Source organism: Jaculus jaculus, chromosome 3 (assembly GCF_020740685.1).
Source record: "Jaculus jaculus isolate mJacJac1 chromosome 3, mJacJac1.mat.Y.cur, whole genome shotgun sequence".
Lineage (NCBI taxonomy): Eukaryota > Metazoa > Chordata > Mammalia > Rodentia > Dipodidae > Jaculus > Jaculus jaculus.
In genome coordinates, this window is record NC_059104.1 from 98,376,879 (window position 1) to 98,398,144 (window position 21,266).

General features: G+C 42.5%; 1 protein-coding gene and 1 pseudogene across 1 annotated transcript in view; one reads left to right on the forward strand and one right to left on the reverse strand.

Annotated features, from left to right (window-relative positions):
- Positions 1–2,711: 2,711 nt before the first annotated feature.
- On the forward strand, positions 2,712–3,944 carry LOC101605555 (annotated as a pseudogene).
- Positions 3,945–9,066: 5,122 nt separating this feature from the next.
- The window catches only part of Pafah1b2 (platelet activating factor acetylhydrolase 1b catalytic subunit 2), a 31,560-nt gene continuing 19,360 nt past the window's right edge, over positions 9,067–21,266 (reverse strand). Inside the window, exons 5-6 of the mRNA XM_004666437.2 lie at positions 15,425–15,547; positions 9,067–11,588 (exon numbers count right to left, since the gene is read on the reverse strand). Coding sequence (XP_004666494.1) covers positions 11,310–11,588; positions 15,425–15,547 — 402 coding nt within the window. The 3' untranslated portion in view covers positions 9,067–11,309. The remainder of the gene's footprint in view (positions 11,589–15,424; positions 15,548–21,266) is intronic.

Genomic DNA, 21,266 nt, shown 5'->3' on the forward strand with positions numbered 1-21,266 from the left:
AGGTCAGCATGGGCTAGAATAAGACTATACGTAGGGAAAAAAAAAAAAGCAAAAACAACAACAAAAAACAGAAAAGCATTCCGAGGGTTGGAGAGCTGGTTTAGTGATTATAGGTGCTTGCCTGCAAAGCCTAAGAAACCAGGTTTGATTTCCCAGTACCCACAATGTGAAATACACAAGATGGTACATGTGTCTGCAGTTTGTTGGCGGTGGCTAGAGGCCCTGGTGCACCCATTAGATCTGCCTCTTTCTCTTAAAAAAAAAAAAAAATTGAGAGTTGGGTGTGGTGTCACACACCTTTAATCCCAGCACTTGAGAGGCAGAGGTAGGAGATCACTAGTTCAAGCACAGCCACTATGTATACTGCATAATGAATCAAGTCAGCCTAAGCTAGAGTGAGACCCTATCATAAAAAAAATAAATTTCGGTCTGAAGAGATGGCTTAGCAGTTAAGCGCTTGTCTGTGAACCCTAAGGACCCTGGTTCAAGGCTCAATTTCCCCAGTACACACATAAGCCAGATGTACAAGTTAGCACATGCATTTGGAGTTCGCTTGCAGCAGCTGGACACCCTGATGCGCCCATTCTCCCTTTTTCTCAATTTTTATTAACATCTTCCATGACTATAAAAAATATCCCATGGTAATAACCTCCCTCCCACTTTCCCCTTTGAAATTCCATTCTCCATCATATCCCCTCCCCATCTCAGTCTTTTATTTTGATTTCATGATCTTTTCCTTTTTTTAAAAAATATTTTTTAAGTGTCTTTTTAAAAATTTATTTATTTTTATTTATTTATTTGAGAATGACAGACAGAGAAAGAGGCAGAGAGAGAGAGAGAGAGAGAGAGAGAGAATGGATGCGCCAGGGCCTCCAGCCACTGCAAACGAACTCCAGATGCATGCATCACCTTATGCATCTGGCTTACATGGGACCTGGGGAACTGAGCCTCGAACCGGGGTCCTTAGGCTTCACAGGCAAGCGCTTAACCGCTAAGCCATCTCTCCAGCCCCTTTTCCTCCTCCTATGATGGTCTTGTGTAGGTAGTGTCAGGCACTGTGAGGTCATGGATATCCAGGCCATTTTATGTCTGGAGGGAGCACATTGTAAGGAGTCCTACCCTTCTTTTAGCTCTTACATTCTTTCCGCCACCTCTTCCACATTAGACCCTGAGCCTTGGAAGGTGTGATAGCAATATTACTTAGTACTCTAGGGCTGGAGAGATGGCTTAGCGGTTAAGCGCTTGTCTGTGAAGCCTAAGGACCCCGGTTCGAGGCTCGGTTCCCCAGGTCCCACGTTAGCCAGATGCACAAGGGGGCACACGCGTCTGGAGTTCATTTGCAGAGGCTGGAAACCCTGGCGCGCCCATTCTTTCTTTCCCTCTATCTGTCTTTCTCTCTGTGTCTGTTGCTCTCAAATAAATAAATTAAAAAAAAAAAGGGGCGCACACGTCTGGAGTTCGTTTGCAGTACTCTAGTCACTTCTTTCCAGCACCATGATACCTTCTGAGTCGTCCCAAGGTCACTGCCATGGGAAAAGATTATCTACCAAAAGAGAGTAGCATTAATATAAAGGTATATTGAGAGAAGTGCTTACTGGGCAGTTTGATAAACATACACATTTATCCAGACACCAGCAGATATTATATCCCCCGTGATCATAACTACCCCAGTTTTAAGTTTTCAGTATCAGGGATGCATTCCCTCCCATGGAGCAGGCCTCCAGTCCAATTAGAGGGCAGTTGGTTTCCACCATGATAGTCATTCTCCCTTTCTCTCTCTCTCTCTCTCTGTCATCCTCAAATAAATAAGCCAAATTAATAAATAAATAATTCAGGGGCTGGAGAGATGGTCTAGTGGTTAAGGAACTTGACTATAAAGCTTAGAGACCCAGGTTCGATTTCCCCAGGACCCACATAAAGCCAGTTGTATAAAGTGGCCCATGTATCTGGAGTTCATTTGCAATGGCTAGAGCGCCCTGGAACACCCATTCTCTCTCTCTCTCTCTCTGCTTGCAAATAAATAATTTTTTAAATTTATTATTTTATTTTTTGGGTTTTCAAGGTAGGGTCTCACTCTAGCACAGGCTGACCTGGAATTCACTATGTAGTCTCAGGGTGGCCTCAAACTCACAGTGATCTACCTCTGCCTCCTGAGTGCTGGGATTAAAGGCATGCACCACCAAGCCCGGCTTATTTTTTAACAATTTCCATGATTATAAACAATATCCCATGGTAATGCCCTCCCTCCCCTCACTTTCCCCTTTGAAACTTCATTCTCCATCATATCTCCTCCTCCTCCTCTCAATCAGTCTTTTATTTTGATGTCATGATCTTTTCCTATTATGATGGTCTTGGGTAGGTAGTGTCAGGCACTGTGAGATCATGGATATCCAGGTCATTTTGTGTCTGGAGGAGCACGTTGTAAGGAGTCCTACCCTTCCTTTGGCTCTTACATTCTTTCCATCACCTCTTCCGCAATGGACCCTGAGCCTTGGAAGGTGTGATAGAGATATTGCAGTGCTGAGCACTCCTGTCACTTCTTCCCAGCACCATGATGCCTTCTGAGTCATTCCAAAGTCACTGCCATCTGAAAAGAGAAGGTTCTCACAAATAAATAATTTTAAAAATTCTGCCATCTTGTTCATGTCTCTGACAAGTTGCCTGTTGGGGTCACAGGGACCTAAGGTCCGTTTCCGGAACCTTGGCTGATCATGCTGTCCCTGGTGGTCCTTTCTGCCGCCGCCACGTGTCTGAAGACTGCAGCCATCCTGGGACTCAGGGCATTGTAAGCAACAAGGATATTCCACATTGGGCAGCCACAACTTGCCCTGTACCACCTCTTCCTGAATATGGAGGAAAAGTATGGCTTCAGCTGATCCCTGAGGAATTTTTCCAGTTTTCTTTACCCTAAAACTGGTATAATAGGACCCTACATGCTTGGAGCTCAACTTATCTTGCATTGTCTACCCAAATAAATCTATGTGATTAACCCAGAAACCTTTTCTACCATGTCAGTAGTAGAGTTCCTCGTGTATGTAATTAAAAAATATGGTGCCGAGGGAGGGAATTACCATGGGATATATTTTATAATCATGGAAAATGTTAATAAAAATTAAAAAAAGAAAAAAAATAATAAAAATAAAACAAAAAAAATATGGTGCCTCCATTTATACAATGGAGTTCTAATCAGCAGTAAAGAAAAATGAAGTTATGAAATTTGCAGAAAAATAGATGGATCTGGAAAGGATTATACTAAGTGAGGTAACCCAGGCCCAGAAAGCGAAGTGCCACATGTTCTCCCTCATATGTGGAACCTAGCTACAGATGATTGGGCTTCTGCATAAGAAGGAAAATACTTAATAGCAGAGGCAAGTTAAAAAGGAGACATAAAGGGAAGAGAAAGGAAGGGAGGAGGGTACATAATAGGTTGGTCTTGTATATATGTAAGTACAATGATTGAGATGGGGAGGTAATATGATGGAGAATGGAATGTCAAAGGGGAAAGTGTGTGTGTGGGGGGGAGGGAGGGTATTACCATGGGATTTTTTTTTATAATCATGGAAAATGTTAATAAAAATTAAATTTAAAAAGGCTAATAAATAAATAAATAAAAATAAAAAATATGGTGCCTCTATTGCAGAATTTATTGATAAACTCAATGAGCAAAAAAATTGCTCAGCTGGAAGTAAAGCAGGCATCCATCAAACAAATCCAGGATGTGATTGAATTGGAGAAGTCACAGCAGGCACTCACTCAGAAGCGCCACTACCTTTATGATGTTCAGAGGAATAACACTGCTATGGCCTTGGAGGTCACTTACCAGGGAACAGCTATATAAAGTGTATAAAGAAGTGAAGAATCGCTTGGACTATCATATTTCTATGCAGGACATGATGCGCCGAAAGGAGCAAGAAGACATGATAAACTGGGTGAAGAATTCATGATGATTCTCCTACTTCTGCTTCCCGAGTACTGGGATTAAAGGTGTGTGCCACCAGGCCCAGGTCAAATAATTTTTTAAAAAAAGGTCTATGGGACTGGAGGGATGGCTTAGCGGTTAAGGCACTTGCCTGTAAAGCCTAAGGACCCACGTTCAATTCCCCAGGACCCACGTTAGCCAGATGCACAAGGGGGCACATGTCTGGAGTTCGTTTGCAGTGGCTGGAGGCCCCAGTGTGCCCATTCTCTCTTTCTCTCTCCCTTTTTCTCTGTCAAATAAATAAATAAAAAAGGTCTATGGAGAGGCTGAATGTGATGGTGCACCCTTTTAATCCCAGCCCTTTGAGAGGCAGAGGTAGGAGGATCACTGTGAGTTCAAGGCTATTCTGAGACTACATAGTGAATTCCAGGTCAGCCTGGACTACAGTGACACCTTACCTCAAAAAAACCAACAACCAGCCAACCAAACAACAAAAAAAGTCTATGGAGCCAGGCATGGTGGCACACACCTTTAATCCACTGGGAAGCTGATTAGAGGGTTGCCTGAGCTTGAGGCCACCCTGAGCAAATATATAGCAAATATATAGCAAATTCCAGGTCAGTCTTGCGTAGAGTGAGGCCCCACTTAAAAAAAAAAAAAAATTAAAGTTCTATGTATTGACATGGAGGTTCAAAGTAAAGAATAGGATAGGAATTAAGAGGGGACAGGTTATGAAGACTGTTGAATTTGACATTTAATAGTTTGAACTACCTGGCATGGCAGTTCACACCTTTAATACCAGCACTGGGGAGGCTGAGGTAGGAAGACTACTGTGATTTCAAGGCCAGCCTGAGACTACATAGTGAATTCCAGGTCAGCCTGGGCTAGAGTGAAAACTTACCTTGAAAAATAAAATAAATAAAAACATTTGAATTTGACCTTGTAATCCAGTGGTTGATTATACTGACATGTTAGGACTTTTTCACAAATGTGCAAAGGGCAAAATTTGTGTGTGTGAGCCAGGCCTGGTGGTACATATTTGTAATCGTAGCACTCAGGAGGCTGAGGCATGGTTGTAAATTTTAGCTGAGGCCACAAGTTGCAACAATGAGTTAAATTCAAATGAACCAGGAAGTCAGGCGTGGTGGGGCACTACTTTAATCCCAGCACTCAGAAGAGATAGGAGGATCATGGAGAGTTCAAGGCCACCCTGAGAATACAGAGTGTGAATTCCAGGTTAGCCTGAGCTAGAGTGAAACCCCTACCTCGAAAAACCAAACAATAAAAATAAAATAGCCAGGCATGGTGGCTCACGCCTTTAATCCCAGCCCTTGGGAGGCAGAGAGGCAGGAGGACCACCCTGAGATGACAGTTAATTCCAGGTCAGCTTAGACCACAGAGAGACCCCACCTCGAGAAAAAAAAAGAACCAGGAAATAAGTAAAAGGCAAGAAGCCTAGCATGAAATCAGGCCACAAAGACAAGCTATTCAGCAAAGCACTGAATATTACTGCTTCAGAATTACTATGTAAAAGCATGGTCAGGGGCTGAAGAAATGGCTTAGTGGCTAAGGAATTTGCCTTCAAATCAAAGGACCCAGGTTCAATTCCCCAGGACCCTTGTAAGCCAGATGCACAAGGGGCACATGTGTCTGGAGTTCATTTGCAGTGGCTAGAGGCCCTAGTGTGCTCATTTTCTCTTTCTTCTCTATTCCTCTGCTTGCAAATAATTTTTTTTTTTTTTTTTTAAGCATGCCTGGTAGCCCGGACCTACTATAATCCTAGTTACTCAGGAGGCTGAAGCAGGATTGAAAGTTCAAGGCCAACTGGGGCAGCATGAAGACCCTGTCTCAAAACAAACTAAAAAAAGGCTGGTGAAATGGCTCACCTGCAAAGCCTAAGGACCCAGGTTTGATTCCTCAGTACACATGTAAGCCAGATGCACATTATGGCACATGTCTGGAGTTTGCAGTGACTAGTGACCCTGAAATACCCATTCTTTCTCTCTCTACTTGCCTATTTCACGCTCTCTCTCTTTCTCTCTCTCTCTTTCTCTCTCTCTCTCTCACACACACACACACACACACACACACACAGCTGGTGATATGTCAGTAGTGAACACTTGCCTAGCATGTGTGAGGCCCTACAGTTAATTCCTACTATCACCCCACATTGAAAAACAAGCAAAAAAAGAAATATACCAGCATATTCTCTCTAGCTGTTAATTACTAGTGGTGTGTCTCATGTGTTCTTGTCTTGTAACTTCATAGAAGAGTACTTCAAACAGGCTTGTATCACTTTAACAAAGTGAAGTTCATGTAACATACTGGCATCACATTATATTACCCAATTCAGATAAGGCAGGCAACAGCATAATTCCAGACTAAGCTACCTGCAAAACTATTCCAGCCTATGTATAAGAATGAACTTCAAGGGATCTAACTGTACTTTCTTAAGGTCTGCCATGAGATTTCATTCAAGGCTTTCATCTGCAGTTGTGGTCCCCACTGCTGCAGCACTGGAAGCTGGCAATGTCTGCCTACTTTAAGGCTGGGCATGGTAGTGATTATTAGTAATCATAGCATTCTGAGGTAGAAGCAAAAGGATCAGGAGTTGAAAATCATCTTTGGCTACACAGCAAGCATGAGGCCAGCCTGAGCTGTAGGACCCTGTGCCAAAACAAACAAGTCATTTTGAAGAAAAAAAAAAAGCCATTTTGAATACTGATCATTGGTTAGATATGGGGGGGGGGGCTACACATTCCCTTTAAATTCATTTATCCAAGTAGTATCATCCTAGCAATCTGAATTTATTGATGCTAACACAATAGCTTGATAGTCTACTTTAAATTTCTTCAGGCAATAGTGGAGATACTTTCCCAAATATTGAGGAAAAAAAAAAAAAAAACACAAGCCGGGCATGGTGGTGCACGCCTTTAATCCCAGCACTGTGAGGCAGAGGTAGGAGGATGGCTGTGAATCCAAGGCCACCCTGAGACTACATAGTGAATTCCAGGTCAGCTTGGGATACAGTGAGATGCTCCCTTGAAAGACAAACACAAACCAAACCCACCCATAAATCTATCTATCTAATCAATCAATCATCTATGGAGCCAGGCATGGTAGGTATGCCTTTAATCCTAGCACTTGTGAGGCAGAGGTAGGAGGATTGCCCATGAGTTTGAGGCTACCCTGAGACTACAGTGAGTTCCAGGTCAGCATGCGCTGGAGTGAAACCCTACCTTGAAAATCAAAAAGAAAAAAATACGGTAAACTGGGTGTGGTGGTACTTGCCTTTAATCTCAGTACTCAGGAGGCAGAGGTAGGAGGATTGCTGTGAGTTCAAGCCCAGCCTGAGACTACATAGTGAGTTCCAGGTCAGCCTGGGTTAGAGGCCCTACCCTTGAAAAACAAAAAACAAACAAACAAAAGTCAGGCATAGTGGCATGAACCTTTAATCCTAGCATTTAGAAGTGCCATGAGTTGGGGCCAGCCTGGGGCTATAGAGTGAGTTACAGGTCAGCCAGGCCTATAATAAAACTCTAGCTCAGACAAACAAAAACAAAACAACAAAAATAGATAGTGCTGGTTAAGTGTGAGGAATGGCACAGTGGAACTTGGTCCATTTCATTCATGTAAACACATTCTACACACTGAAATTAGAAAAAAGGTCAAGAGGTCAGTGTATGGTTTAAGAGTTACCAGTAACTCCCAAGCACTTGATTCTTGACTAACCCAAAAGATGTCACTGAAAGTTTTCCCACTTACCTGAGATTTCTTTGAACTCTGCACCCCATGCTATCATCCTACACCCTGAGAAGATAAGTGATGAGAGTCAGTTTCGTACATTCAGTTCCACAGAAGATAAGCAAAGTATCCAACTTGCTTATGATAAGGTAGGAAAACCACCCTTTCTTTTTGCTATTGGAATCCAAACTAGGATAAAGGAGACAGAAAAGACATCAGCAAGTTTTCAGTGAAATGTTGACATTTATATTGAAATACGCACTAACAAGATTCTACTAGTCAAGGAGACTTTGCCAAAGCAGTCACAAGCTCCCTTTGGGGAGTTTCAGCCAGTCTGCAGCAGTGATCCACTGGACAATCACCAGGGAAGCGCGGGGTTCCTCTCGAAGTCTTTCAAGAGCCTCCCTGCTCCCACATGCACCCACACAGACTCCTCCTTTTCATATATTTTTAGTTTCTTCTTCACTGCAATAAATATAAATTGGCAATGTTCACACACCATAGCACAGACAGTATTTCAGGCTTTAGCATACAACTGTAAACAATGACTAGGTTGAAAAAAATAAACAGAAAGTTGGGATTTTTTTTTTAAACAAAGAGTTACAATTTTTCAGAACAGGGAATAAGCTACTCAAGATTAATTTTGATGGTTGAAGGTTTCTGACAAAGATTTGGGTTTTCTAAAATACCCATTGTGATAGCCAGAGTTCTGCCCAAGGCAATCTACAATGTAGGGGCAGCCAAGGCACTTCCACTGAATCATCCTTGGAAGTACATCTCCAACCTCCAGTGTTCAAGATATGACTACAGACAGCTTTCCAGTCCCATAGTAGGAATTTCTGGGCAAAGGGATTAAAATTATTGGGAAGAGCCAAGCTATAATCTCAGCACTTCAGAGGTGCTTCAAGAGCAATTCAAGGGCATTCTCAGCTACACAGGGAGTTGGAGAGTAAGCTGAAATTTTTGAGATTCTGTCTCCAAATCTGCTGGGAAAGGAATAATAAAACAGGCCTGGTGTGGTGGTACAGATCTGCAATCCCAGCAGTCATTGAGAGGCAGAGAAACAGGAGGATCACCAGAAATTTAAGGCCAGCCAAGGCTACATCGCAAGATCTTATGCCCAACACAAAAAACAACCCACCCCACAAACATTAAGAGAGTATCTGTGCTAGCTGCCTGGTAAGTTGGCCCTTTATAATCACAATGACAAAGTAGGATGTTTCCATGTGGACACTGCAGTTAATTCTTATATTTTTAAGAAGTACAAAGACTAAGCTGTTCTGTCACTAAAGCAATCTAGGATGTCAGCCAAAATAAATAAATAAATAAATAAAAAAGATCAACACTTTTTACCTAAAGCAATACAAAGAAATCTGGCAAGAAATGACAGTGGACTCAGTATCTACACATTAGCAATAGGGCAGAATTTTATTTAAAAGGCTAGTGGTTCAAATACTATTGCTTGAATAGCTCTGGTAGATATAAAATGTAGTAACATCTGAGATTTACACACATAAGCAAAGGAGCTGAAGGCTAGCTCACAAAGGGCTATTTCATTCTTGGTCAAGAGAGAAGCTTAAAGCGCATGCTGCAGGAGTAATCTAATAAATTTATTTGGATCGTACTCCCACACCACACAAAAAGACCTGGAGAGAAAACTGTCTTTTTACACACAAAATTCTGACTTAATTAAATTTCCGTCATGAAACTACACCTCAGTTCAGAAAAACAATGTCTTGAAAAACTCAAAAGCTTAGGCTATTAAAAAGAAAAGGAAAATCTTAATATAGTAAACAAGTTTAGTAAACACGTGTATTTCTGTTGCTAATGAAGACATGATACATTCACAAGACTATGTATTTAAAAAAAAAAATCCTAGAAAGAGGCTCAACAAGAAAAAACACATTGCACATTCTATCCTTCTCAATCAGAAGTGGGTCTCAGCATAGGTCAGCAACTCCTCCAACACACAGCTCTGGTATTTGCTTTGCAAGCAGAACATAAAGCCTAGACCTTAGCTACTCATGTGAATACTAAGCAGAATCACTGCAGGACACATCGATACCCCAACCTGGTCCAGTTTAAAATGTTTGTAGATCCAGTTTGTATAGTTCATAGGCATACTGGTTAATAAACCACGGTTCCACTCTTTTACACGGCAGTTCAGGCAGTCAAGTAAACCATTAAGACTAAGCCCTCTTGATATTCTGAAGACATATTAATAAGAAATCTTAAAAGTTAAATGAACCTAGTTCATTTTACAACTATGGTGGGATAAGGAGAGAATGTCTATTCTGACAGCAGCTTCACTGTTTCCCCATGGAAAAAGCCAAATTCTTTTTTTTTTTTTTTCCCCCGAGGTAGGGTCTCACACTAGTCCAGGCTGACCTGGAACTCGATATGTAGTCTCAGGGTGGCCTCGAACTCACAGTGATCCTCCTACCTCTGCCTCCCAAGTGCTGGGATTAAAGGCGTGTGCTACCACACCCAGCTAGAAAAAGCCAAATTCTTTATGACTGATAGAATTTAAGAACTAAGACAATTAAAAAGGCAAAAATGAAAAAGGGGGAGATGTTAAGTGGCAGAGCACTTGTCTAGTATGTGCTACGCCCTGGGTTTGACTCCCAGCATTACTATATGCATACATAAAAGAAAAACAAAAATACACCTTAACACAATATGAAACCTGAAATAATACCAGATCAGGCCTTATGGAATGGGAATGAGTGTTCTGGTCTTCTTTTTCCAGGAAAAAAGAAACCTTAACAGGTTTTACTGGAATAAACAGAAACAAATCAGAACTCTGGCTATGAATGACACGACACAGACTCTAGAGCACAGAACACGGCACAGGAATAAGTTATATATACATCAGTAATATGACAGTAACTGGTTAGGGATTTAAGCTTCCAGCCACAGGACCCCTGGGTAAAAAAATTGTTAAAGGCTTGTAATGTAAATCCCCCAAAGAGATAAGGGGGAATTAGAAGGGTGCATGCATGGGTCTACCTATTAAAGACATGAAATTCAGCAGCATAAAAAATAATACCCTCCAAAGAGTCCCCAAATGGGACAAAACCTGTGTTTTACTGCTAAGCATGGGAAAGACTGAGAGAACAAATTCACTTGTAACTAAAGCATCTCCCATATTTGAGTGACACACGTTTAATCTGATGTTATATGTATATAGGAATCAAACAAAATAAGACAACATAGTAAATCATGGACCTTTAGAACTAGAAAAAGAAAAACATTTTAAAGCCAAGTAGGTGTGAATAATTATCACATATGACAATCCATAGAAAAAAAAGCCAAGGAGAGAATCTTCATATTGTATTGGGCTTTATGTTGTCCTAGGAAAAATAGGGGTAATTCAATAAGTGTGTCTGTTACACATATAACTAAAAAGTTCCCTTCTGGTTTCAAATGAATTGAAGAACAATATTCCTTGGCTATATTTTCTCCTGTGTCAAACAAACTTTCTATATACAGGACCAGTTTAAATCCCTCTTCCCCTTTAAACACTAGAAACAAGCATCCAGAAACATTCTATAATGCAAAGTGCCTTAAGAAAGAGGACTCTGTAGTGCCAGTGACATAACTGATCTGAGGAAGCTGGGATGCTATTAACACTGACAGGAGCCAGTCAGGCAATGGTGGTTTGCTTCTCCTCGGGTGTTTCCTCCAACAACTGCATGATCAGTTCATGGAGAGGTTTGCAGATCTTTGCATAGCCTCCTCCTGTGAGATGCAGAAAATCAAACATGTCATGGCAGGAGATGGCACCGTCCGAGTGCACGAAGCCCCCATCTGTATCCAGGAGCTGCACATTGGCAAGCTTCGGTAGCGAGACCTTGAGAAGTTGGTTGACCTTGGCATTCTTTTGTCTCAAAGGGTTGGGCTTCTCACCTCGAGGTAGCAGACCCTGGGGTAGGGCAGAGAAGAGAACATTAAATGGGAAAGCTCACCTGCATTTCTCTACTTATGATTTCAGATATTCCTAGAATATGTTTTTGTTTGTTTGTTTTGAGATGGGATCAAAATCAGTATGTAGCTAAGGATTAGAGGTGTGTACCACCATACTCAGTTTATGTGGTACTAAAGCCAGGACTTCACACATACTATTACTACTAAGCTATATCCACAGCCCAAATCATTTTTTAAAAATTAGAGAGTATGTGTGTATGGGCATGCCAGGGCTTTTTGTTATTGCAAACAAACTCCAGATGCAGGTGCCACTTTGTGCATCTGGTTTTACAGGAGTACTGGGTTATCATTGCTGGGCCACCAGGTTTTGCAAGCAAGTACCTCTAACCACTGAGTCAAATCTCTAGTCCCTAACCTTATTTTTTTGTTTGAGGTAGGGTCTCATTCCAGCCCAGGCTGACTTGGAATTTACTATGTAGTCTCAGAGTAACCTCAAACTCCTGACAATTTTCCTACCTCAGCCTCCTGAGTGCTGAGATTAAAAGCATGCACCATCAAGTCTAGCCCCAATCTTTTTCTAAATCATGATCACACACTACTATTGCCCAGGAATTTAATGCTACTCATTTCAGTGACTATCTTCCCAACTCCAGTGTTGTCCTCCCTTTAATCTCTTCTCCATAACTCAAAGATACCTATCTGAGTCGGGTATGGTGGTGCATGCATGCCTTTAATCCCAGCACTTGGGAGGCAGAGATAGAGTATAGCCATGAGTTCGAGGCACTCTGAGACTACAGAGTGAATTCCAGGTCAGCCTGGGCCACAGTGAGACCCTACCTCAAAAAACTAAAAGAAAAAAAAAAAAAAAGACACCTATCTATCTATAAATGCCACAGAAAACTCTTAATATACTTTAAGAAAGAGACCTGGAATCAATGCTGTATGAGTGACTTATGACCACATATTTGGTAAGTAAACTGTATCTTGTATTCCTTTTTTTGTTTGTTTTTCTAGGTAGGGTCTCACTCTAGCTCATGCTGACCTGGAATTCATTATGTAGTCTCAGGGTGGCCTCGAACTCATGGCGATCCTCCTACCTCTGCCTCCCATGTGCAAGGATTAAAGGTGTAAGCTACCACACCCGGCTTCCCTGTATTCATTTTAACATGCATGCTACTGATCCCATATAATATTCAGATCATCAGATGTCTGTCTTCCTACTACTACTGTAAAGAGAAAAGCAGTTACAAAGAGCAAATAAAATTAAAAATAACGTATTTTAAAAATAATTATATTTATATTTTTTTATTTGTGAGGAAAGAGAGAGAATGGGTACACAATTTTTCCCCAAAAAATATTTTATTATTTATGAGAGAAAAAGAGAGAATGGGCATGCCAGGGCCTCTAGCCATTGCATATGAACTCCAGACACATGTGCCCCTTGTGCATCTGGCTTACGTGGGTCCTGGGGAAATCGAACCCAGGTCCTTTGGCTTCGCAAGCAAATGCTGTAATTACTAAGCCATTTCTCCAGTCCCCCACAAGGGCTTTTTGCTACCACAAATGAATTCCAGACACACACTTTCTACAAATACATGGTTTTACATGACTACAGGGAAATTGAACCCAGCTGGCAGGTTCTGCAAGCAAGCTCATTTAACCTCAGAGCCATCTCCCGAGCCTTATATTATTAAAAAAATATATATATTATATATAGCCAAAGTACGTTCATGTATATGTTTACTCTAATTCTTTCAGCAAACTGTTAGGACCTAGAGAAGTTGAACTCTTTTTTTAGTTCATTTTTATTTATTAGGTGGGGGGCAGATAGAGAGAGAGAGAATGGGTTTGCCAGGGCCTCCAGCCACTGCAAATGAACTCCAGACGTGTGCGCTCCCTTGTGCGTCTTGCTAACATGGGTCCTGGGGAATAGAGCCTTGAACCAGGTCCTTAGGCATCACAGGCATGCGTTTAACCGCTAAGCCATCTCTCTAGCCCAAGAAGCTGAACTCTTAAGCACAATATAATCCATTCTGGAATATGGCAGGATATAAGTAACTGAAAGGCCCAAGAATTCAGAAGCCCAGAAATACTATCACGCTCCAAAGGGAGCTTAAGCGGGCCCCTGCATACCTCAAACTCCAGGCTTTACTCTCTGTTGGAAGCAAGTAAAGAATCTCTCTTCTCATTATATCAGAGCCCGCTCCTAATATAAAACTAGGTAAAAAGGGCATGAGATAGCCCTCAAGGATGGGAAATGAGTAATGAAGTGAACCACTTGTTTGGTTTCTGCAAATAGCCTGCACCATAAGCCTTAGTAGCCCGCACCATAAGCCGTAGCAGCCTGCCTCAGACCACCAAGGTCATAGGAGACTGATACCACACTCTGCTACCCCCACCCAAGGACCTGCGCAAATGCTGACCACCAAGGTCGTAGGAGACTGATTGGTCCACCAGGGGCTTGAACAAATTAAACTAATTGGCTTAGAAACTATGGAGTGGCACAAACTGACTGGCTCGCACCCTGCGGGCTCCTGATGTTAAAAAAATGATTGGTCTAATGCACAGGCTTTGTTAGAAACCCTATAAAAACTGTCCCGTTCCTGCATTCGGGGCTCTGCAGTCCTCTACCCCTGCGTGGTGTACGACTGTGGGCCCCAGCATGCTTGGAATAAAATCCTCTTGCAGTTTGCATCAAGACTGCTTCTCGTGAGTGATTTGGGGTGTCGCCATATCCGGGCAGAGCGTGGGGTCCCCATCTTGGGGTTCCTTCATAACAAACAGTAGATTACATAAAAAAGCCATGGCTTAAAAAAAAAAAAAAAAAAAAGACTGGCTAGCTGGGCATGGTGATGCACACCTTTAATCCCAGCACTCAGGAGGCAGAGGTAGGAGGACTGCCATGAGTTCGAGACCACCCTGAGACTACAAAGTGAATTCCAGGTCAGTCTGGGCTAAAGCGATACCCTACCTCAAAAAGTAAATAATAATAGTAATAATTTAGGGCTGAAGAGATGGCTCAGCAGTTAAAGTACTTGCCTAAGATGCCTAAGGACCTATGTTTGATCTCTCTTGAGATGCCACATAAGCCAGATGCACAAAGGTGACACAAGCATAAGGCTGAACATGCATACTAGGTGGCACACACATCTGGAATTCTACTGCAGTGGCAGAAGCCCTAGAGTGCCAATTTTCTCTCTTGCTCTCTCCCTCTCAAAAAAAAAAAAAAAATACTTAAGATAATCTAAACATAGTTCTAGTAAAAAAAAAAAAAAAAAAAAAAAAAAAGACCCAGACTCTGGCCAAATCTTCTGTGCAAGAGATTAAAAATAGAAAAGGAGTCAGGCATGTTGGTGTGTGCCTTTAATCTTTTAATCCCAGCACTTGGGAGGCAGAGGAGGATCACCATGAGTTCCAGGTCACCCTGAGACTACATAGTGAATTCCAGGTCAGCCTGGGCTAGAGCAAGACCTTATGTAGAAAAAATGCTTCTTCCTGGGCTGGAGAGATGGCTTAATGAGCGGTTAAGGCATTTGCCTGCAAACCCTGAGGACCCAGGTTGAATTCCCCAGGTCTCACGTAAGCCAGATACATAACATGGCACATGCATCTGGAGTTTGTTTGCAGTGACTAGAAGCCCTGGTGCACTCATTCTCTTTCTCTATCTGCCTCTTTGTCTCTAAAGTAAATAAATAAGATAATTTCTAAATTAAAACAATTTTTTTAAAAAGTACTTCTTAAAGATTCTCTATATTCATGAATGATTGAATTTCCAAGAAGATTCCTCAGTGGACCTAAAGAAATGCAGATCTCTACCTACCAAAGACCACTTACCAGTACAATGACTTTGGCCTGTGGCTGCCTTGTGTTAATAAGTTGTACAATGGCCTCAATCCCACCTGCTACTTCTTCCGCTGTATTGTCATGGTTGTTTGTTCCTACCCAGACAACAATGACCTGTATTAAGGGAAGGAGAAAAGGGGGCAGATAAAGACCCAAAAATAAAAGAATGTCCATCATTAGCATGAAAGCTTACTTCAAAAATCATAGGAAGCCAGGCATGGTGGCACACGCCTTTAATTCCAGCACTTGGGATGCAAAGGTAGGAGGATCACTGTGAGTTCAAGGCCACCTTGAGACTACTGAGTGACTTCCAGGTCAGTGTGCGTTAGAGTGAAACCCTACCTCAAACAAACAAACAAAATATCATAGGATAGATCTCTGATCACTTGGAAACTTCTAGCCTTGGGAATGTGAATGGTGGTAGTTCCCTAAAGGTTAATTGCAGAGAGAAATGTGAAACCATGACAATGAACTTGCTGTGCCCTGTACACTGAGAAAGGAATGAGGCTGAAAGATCAAGTAATGACCAGGGGCTGTGAAAGGTCCAGTGAACTGAATACAGAGAGCTGCTGTTCTACCAGCGTGATGGTATCCTTGCTTGGAAGGTGGGTCTCAGAGGTTGTTTCCAGGAAGGATCAATTAAAGTAGGAAGTCCTTCCCCCAAAGTGAGCCCTTCCCCCAGAGTGGGTAGCCCTGCTCAGAGGGAGACTTTATATAAGGAAGCTCTGGGTAAAGAGAGTCCTTCCTTCCTTCCACTTGGCTGCCGGAGCTGCTCGCTATCTTCCAGCAAGGATTAAAGACCAGCGCGGACTGAAGACCAGCCTCAACTGAAGACCCACGTGGATCGAAACCCAGCAGCTTCTCAGGAAGCCTCCAGGCTTTCCAGCACCATCTGCAGTGCCGGGTCGGGACTGCTGAGGCATCTGGCCACGTGGACTGAGCAGCTACCAGGTTCTGTAATTCTCTGGCCTGCAACTGCTACTGGACTACGGCAAGCTAATCCAATAAATTCCCTTTTTAAAACAAAACAAAACAAACAAACAAAAAAAAACCATAGGATAGCTGGAGAGATGGCTCAGTGGTTGAGGTACTTGGCTGCAGAGCCTAACAACTTGGGTTTGATTTCCCAGTACTCAAGAGGCAGGAGGATCTCTGTGAGTTCAAGGCCACTTTGAGACTACATAGTGAATTATTCCAGGGCAGCCTAGGCTAGAGCAAAGATCCTACCTCAAAAAAAAAAAAAAAAATCAAAAGGAGAACAGAGCACTGTGGTTCATATTAGTCCCAGTACTTGGGAGCCTGAGATAGGAGGATCACCATAAGTTCAAGGCCATATAGAACTATAGAATGAGTTCCAGGTCAGCCTGGACTAGAATGAATGAGAGCCTACCTCAGAAAACAACAGGCCGCTGACCTGAAATTCACCCACTATGTAGTTTTAGACTGGCCTCAAACTCACAGTGATTTTCCAACCTCTGCTGGGATTAAAGGTGTGTGCCACCACACCCGGCAACTGGTTTTTTTTTTTTTTTTAAACTAGACAAGCCCAACAGATGACCCTTTTTTTTTTTTAAATGGGTGGGGGGGAGATCTGGCACACCAGGGCCTCCAGCCACTGCAACTGAACTCCAGATGTGTGTGCCCCCTTGTGCACATGTGTAACCCTGCATGCTTGCGTCACTGCATCTGGCTTACACGGAACCTGGGAAGTTGAACATGAGTTCTTGGATCTCGCAGGCAAGCACCTTAACTGGATCCATCTCTCCAGCCCAGCTCTGGGTTTTTAATCCAGCTTGTCAATCTCTACCTTTTAGTAAACAACTTTGCCTCACTTAAAAAACAAAAAAAACCCCCCAAAAAAAACCAAAAACAAAAAAAACAGGCCAGGCATGGTGATGCACGCCTCTAATCCCAACAGGATTATGAGGCAGAAGTAGGAGGATCGTTGGGAGTTTGAGGGCAGCCTGAGACAATTTAGTGAATTCCCGGTCAGCCTGGGCTAGAGAGAACCTCTACATTGAAAGACGCTTGTCTGTGAAGCCTAAGAACCCAGGTTTGACTCCCCAGAATCCATGTAAACCAGGTGCACAAGGTGATGCATGTACACAGGGTTATGCATGTACACAAGGTGGCCCATGCATCTGGAGTTCAACTGCAGTGGATAGAGGGCCTTACACACCAATTCTCTTTCTCTCTCATAAGGAAAAAAGAAAAAAAACAGGACTGCAGGGATGACTTGGCAGTTAAGGTGTTTGTCTGCAAAGCCAAAGGACCCAGATTCGATTCCCCAGGACCCACAGATGCACAAGGGAGGGCACATGCATCTGGAGTTTGTTTGCAGTGGCTGAAGGCCCTGGCATGTCCCCATATTCATTCTCTCTTTCTCTCCCCATCTATCTCTGTCAGATAAATAAAAATAATAATATTTTTTAAAAAAAAGGTCAGGTGGGGTAGTTCAAGCCTGTAATTCCAGCTCTCAGAAGGCCAAGGTAGAAGGATCACTGTGAGTTCAACACCAGCCTGGATTAGAGTGAGACCCTGCCTCAAACAAAATAACAACAACAAAAAGGACTGGGCGTGGTGGTGTATATCTTTAATCCCAACACTCAGGAGGCAGAGTAGAGGATCACCATATGTTCAAGCCCACCTAAAAATGACTAGTGAATTCCAGGTCAGCCTGTGCTAGAGTGAAACCCTACCTCAAAAAGCGAAACCAGGGCTGGAGAGGTGGCTTAGTGGTTAAAGCATTTGCCTGCAAGGCCAAAGGACCTCGTTCAATTCCCCAGTACCCACGTAAGCCAGAAGCACAGGTGGCACATGCATCTGAAGTTTGTTTGCAGTGGCTGGAAGCCCTGATGCAGCCATTCTCTCTCTCTCTCTCTGCCTCTTTTCCGTTCTCTAATAAATAAATAAGTAAACAAATAAATATTAAAAAAAAAAACAGAGAGGGAAAGATGAACTTTTCAGATGGTGCTGGTTAACTTCAACTGGGCAATAATTTTAGAACATTGATTTATGCCTCATATTATATATTCAGGTAAATTCCAAGTAAAATAATACTTGAGGGGAACGGATAGATCACTCAGTGGGTACTTACTATTAAAGCACAAGGTCCTGAGTATAGTTTTTAGCACTCACATAAAAAGCTGGGCATGGCCATGTAGACCTGTAAGTGAAGTGTTGAGAGCGGTGGAGACAGGAGGATTGCTGGGGTTCACTCATCAGCCAGCCTAACCAAAAATTAGTGAGCTCTAGGCTTAGTGAGAGACTCTGTCCCTCTGTTCCAAGGAAGCATATCAGAAGAGAGACAGAGAAGATGACCTGACATCATCCTCTTCTTGCCTCTGTACACAAGTACATATGGGGCATGCATCTGTGCACATGCATACACCATACATACTAAACACTGTAAGAAAATTTTAAAAAACAAAAAAATAAGTGGTTAAATTACTCTACAAAGATATAAAGAATTCTATGACAACTGAAAGCTAATCTCTCAAAATCTACAAACAATATAAGAGAGAGTAATAAACTTGGGCTAGAGAGATGGCTCAGTAGATAAAGAGCTGGGCCTGTAGGTATGCATAATCTGACTTTAGATCCCTAGAACCCATGTAAAGTTGGAAACTGGCAAGCATGTCTCCCTCTACCCCCACCAGGCAGGGTTTCACTCATTCATTGCCTAGTTCAGGCTGGCCTTGAACTCATGGTGATCCAGTGGTCCTCTTACCTTTGCCTCCCTAGTGATGGAATGAAAGGCGTGTGCCAATATGACCGGCCTGGCAGACATCTGTAATGCCAGTGTGCCTATGGTAAGAAGGCAGATGGAAGGAAACAGGAGAACCTCCTAGAAGCTCATGTGCCAGCTAGACTTGCAAATACAGCAATGAACAACCAAAGACATGACAAGCAAAGTGGAAATGTCCTCTGACCTCCACCTTGTGTGAAATATACCACACACAAGCAATCTCCAAAATACAGGACTCTTATACCTCAATAATAAAAACAAACAATATTAATTTAATCCCAACACTCAGGAGGCAGAGTTAAGAAGAATCACCATTAGTTCAAGGTCACACTGAGACCTGAACCTACATAGTGAATTCCAGGTCAGCCAGGGCTGCAGTGAGACCCTACCTTGGGAAAAACAAACAAACAAACAACAAAAAAACACCTCATGTTGGGGGGTGACTTAGTCAGAAAAGTGCTAGTCATGAAAGAATGAAGACCTATCTGAGTTTGGATTCCCAGCACCCACTTAAAAATGCTGGGCACCTGGACTGGAGATGGCTTAGCGGTTAAGCGCTTGCCTGTGAAGCCTAAGGACCCAGGTTCAAGGCTCGATTCCCCAGGACCCACATAAGCCAGATGCACAAGGTGGTACATGCATCTGGAGTTCCGTTTGCAGTGGCTGGAGGCCTTGATGTGCCCATTCTCTCTCTCTCTGCCTCTTTCTCTGTCTGTTGCTCTCAAATAAATAAACAAACAAAAAAATTTTTTTTAAATGTTGGGCACCCACAAACTGCCCAGTAAGCACTTCTCTTAATGTTCATATCCATATATTAATGCTACTCTCACTTCTGGCTACAGAAGCTTCTCTTTTCAGATGGCAGTGACCTTGGGATGACTCAGAAGGCACCATTGTGCTGAGAAGTGACAGAGAAGTGCTCGGCACTGAAATATCTCTATCACATTTTCCAAGGCTCAGGGTCCATTGCAGAAGAGGTGACTGAAAGAATGTAAGAGTCAAAGGAAGGGTAGGACTCCTTACAATGAGCTCCCTCCAGACATAAAATGGCCTGGATATCCATGACCTCATAGTGCCTGACACTACCTACACAAGACCATCAAAATAGGAGGAAAAGATCATGACATGAAAATATATACTGATTGAAAGGGGGGAGGATACTTAATAGGTTGATATTGTATATATGTAATTACAATGATTGTAATGGGGAGGTAATATGATGGAGAATGGAATTTCAAATGGGAAAGTGTGGGGGTGGGGAGGGAGGGAATTACCATGGGATATATTTTATAATCATGGAAAATGTTAATAAAAATTTAAAAAAAAAAAAAAAAGAAAAAGAAAATATATACTGATTGAGAGGGGGAGGGGATATGATGGATAGTGGAGTTTCAAAGGGGAAAGTGTGGGGGGAATTACCATGGGATATTGTTTACAATTATGGAAGTTGTCAATAAAAATTTTGCCGGGTATGGTGGCGCATGGCCTTTAATCCCAGTACTTGGGAGGCAGAGGTAGGAGGATCGCTGTGAGTTCAAGGCCACCCTGAGATTACACAGTGAATTCCATGTCAGCCTGGGATACCTTGAAAAACAACAACAACAACAACAAAAAAAAACTTAAAAAATGGTTGGTATCACCAAACTGCACTGTAAGCACTTTTATAATGTCTACACCCACGTATTACTGCTACTCTCACTTTTGGTTAGAGAAAGTTTTCTTTTCAGATGGCAGTGACCACTGGGGTGACTCAAAAGTCACCACAGTGCTGAGAAGAAGTGACAGTGGAGAATGTTCAGAACTGAGATGTCTCTACCACACCGTCCAAGGCTCAGGATCCATTGTGGAAGAGGTGGCAGAAAGAATAAACCAAAGGAAGGGTAGGACTGCTTACAATACAATCTTTCAGACAAAATGGCCTGGATATCCATGACCTCGCTATGCCTGGCACTATCTGCACAGGACCTTCATAGTAGGAGGAAAAGATGACGACATCAAAATAAAAGAAAGGGACTGGAGAAATAGCTTAGCTGTTAGAGCACTTGCCTTCGAAGCCTAAGGACTCAGGTTTGATTCCCCACAACC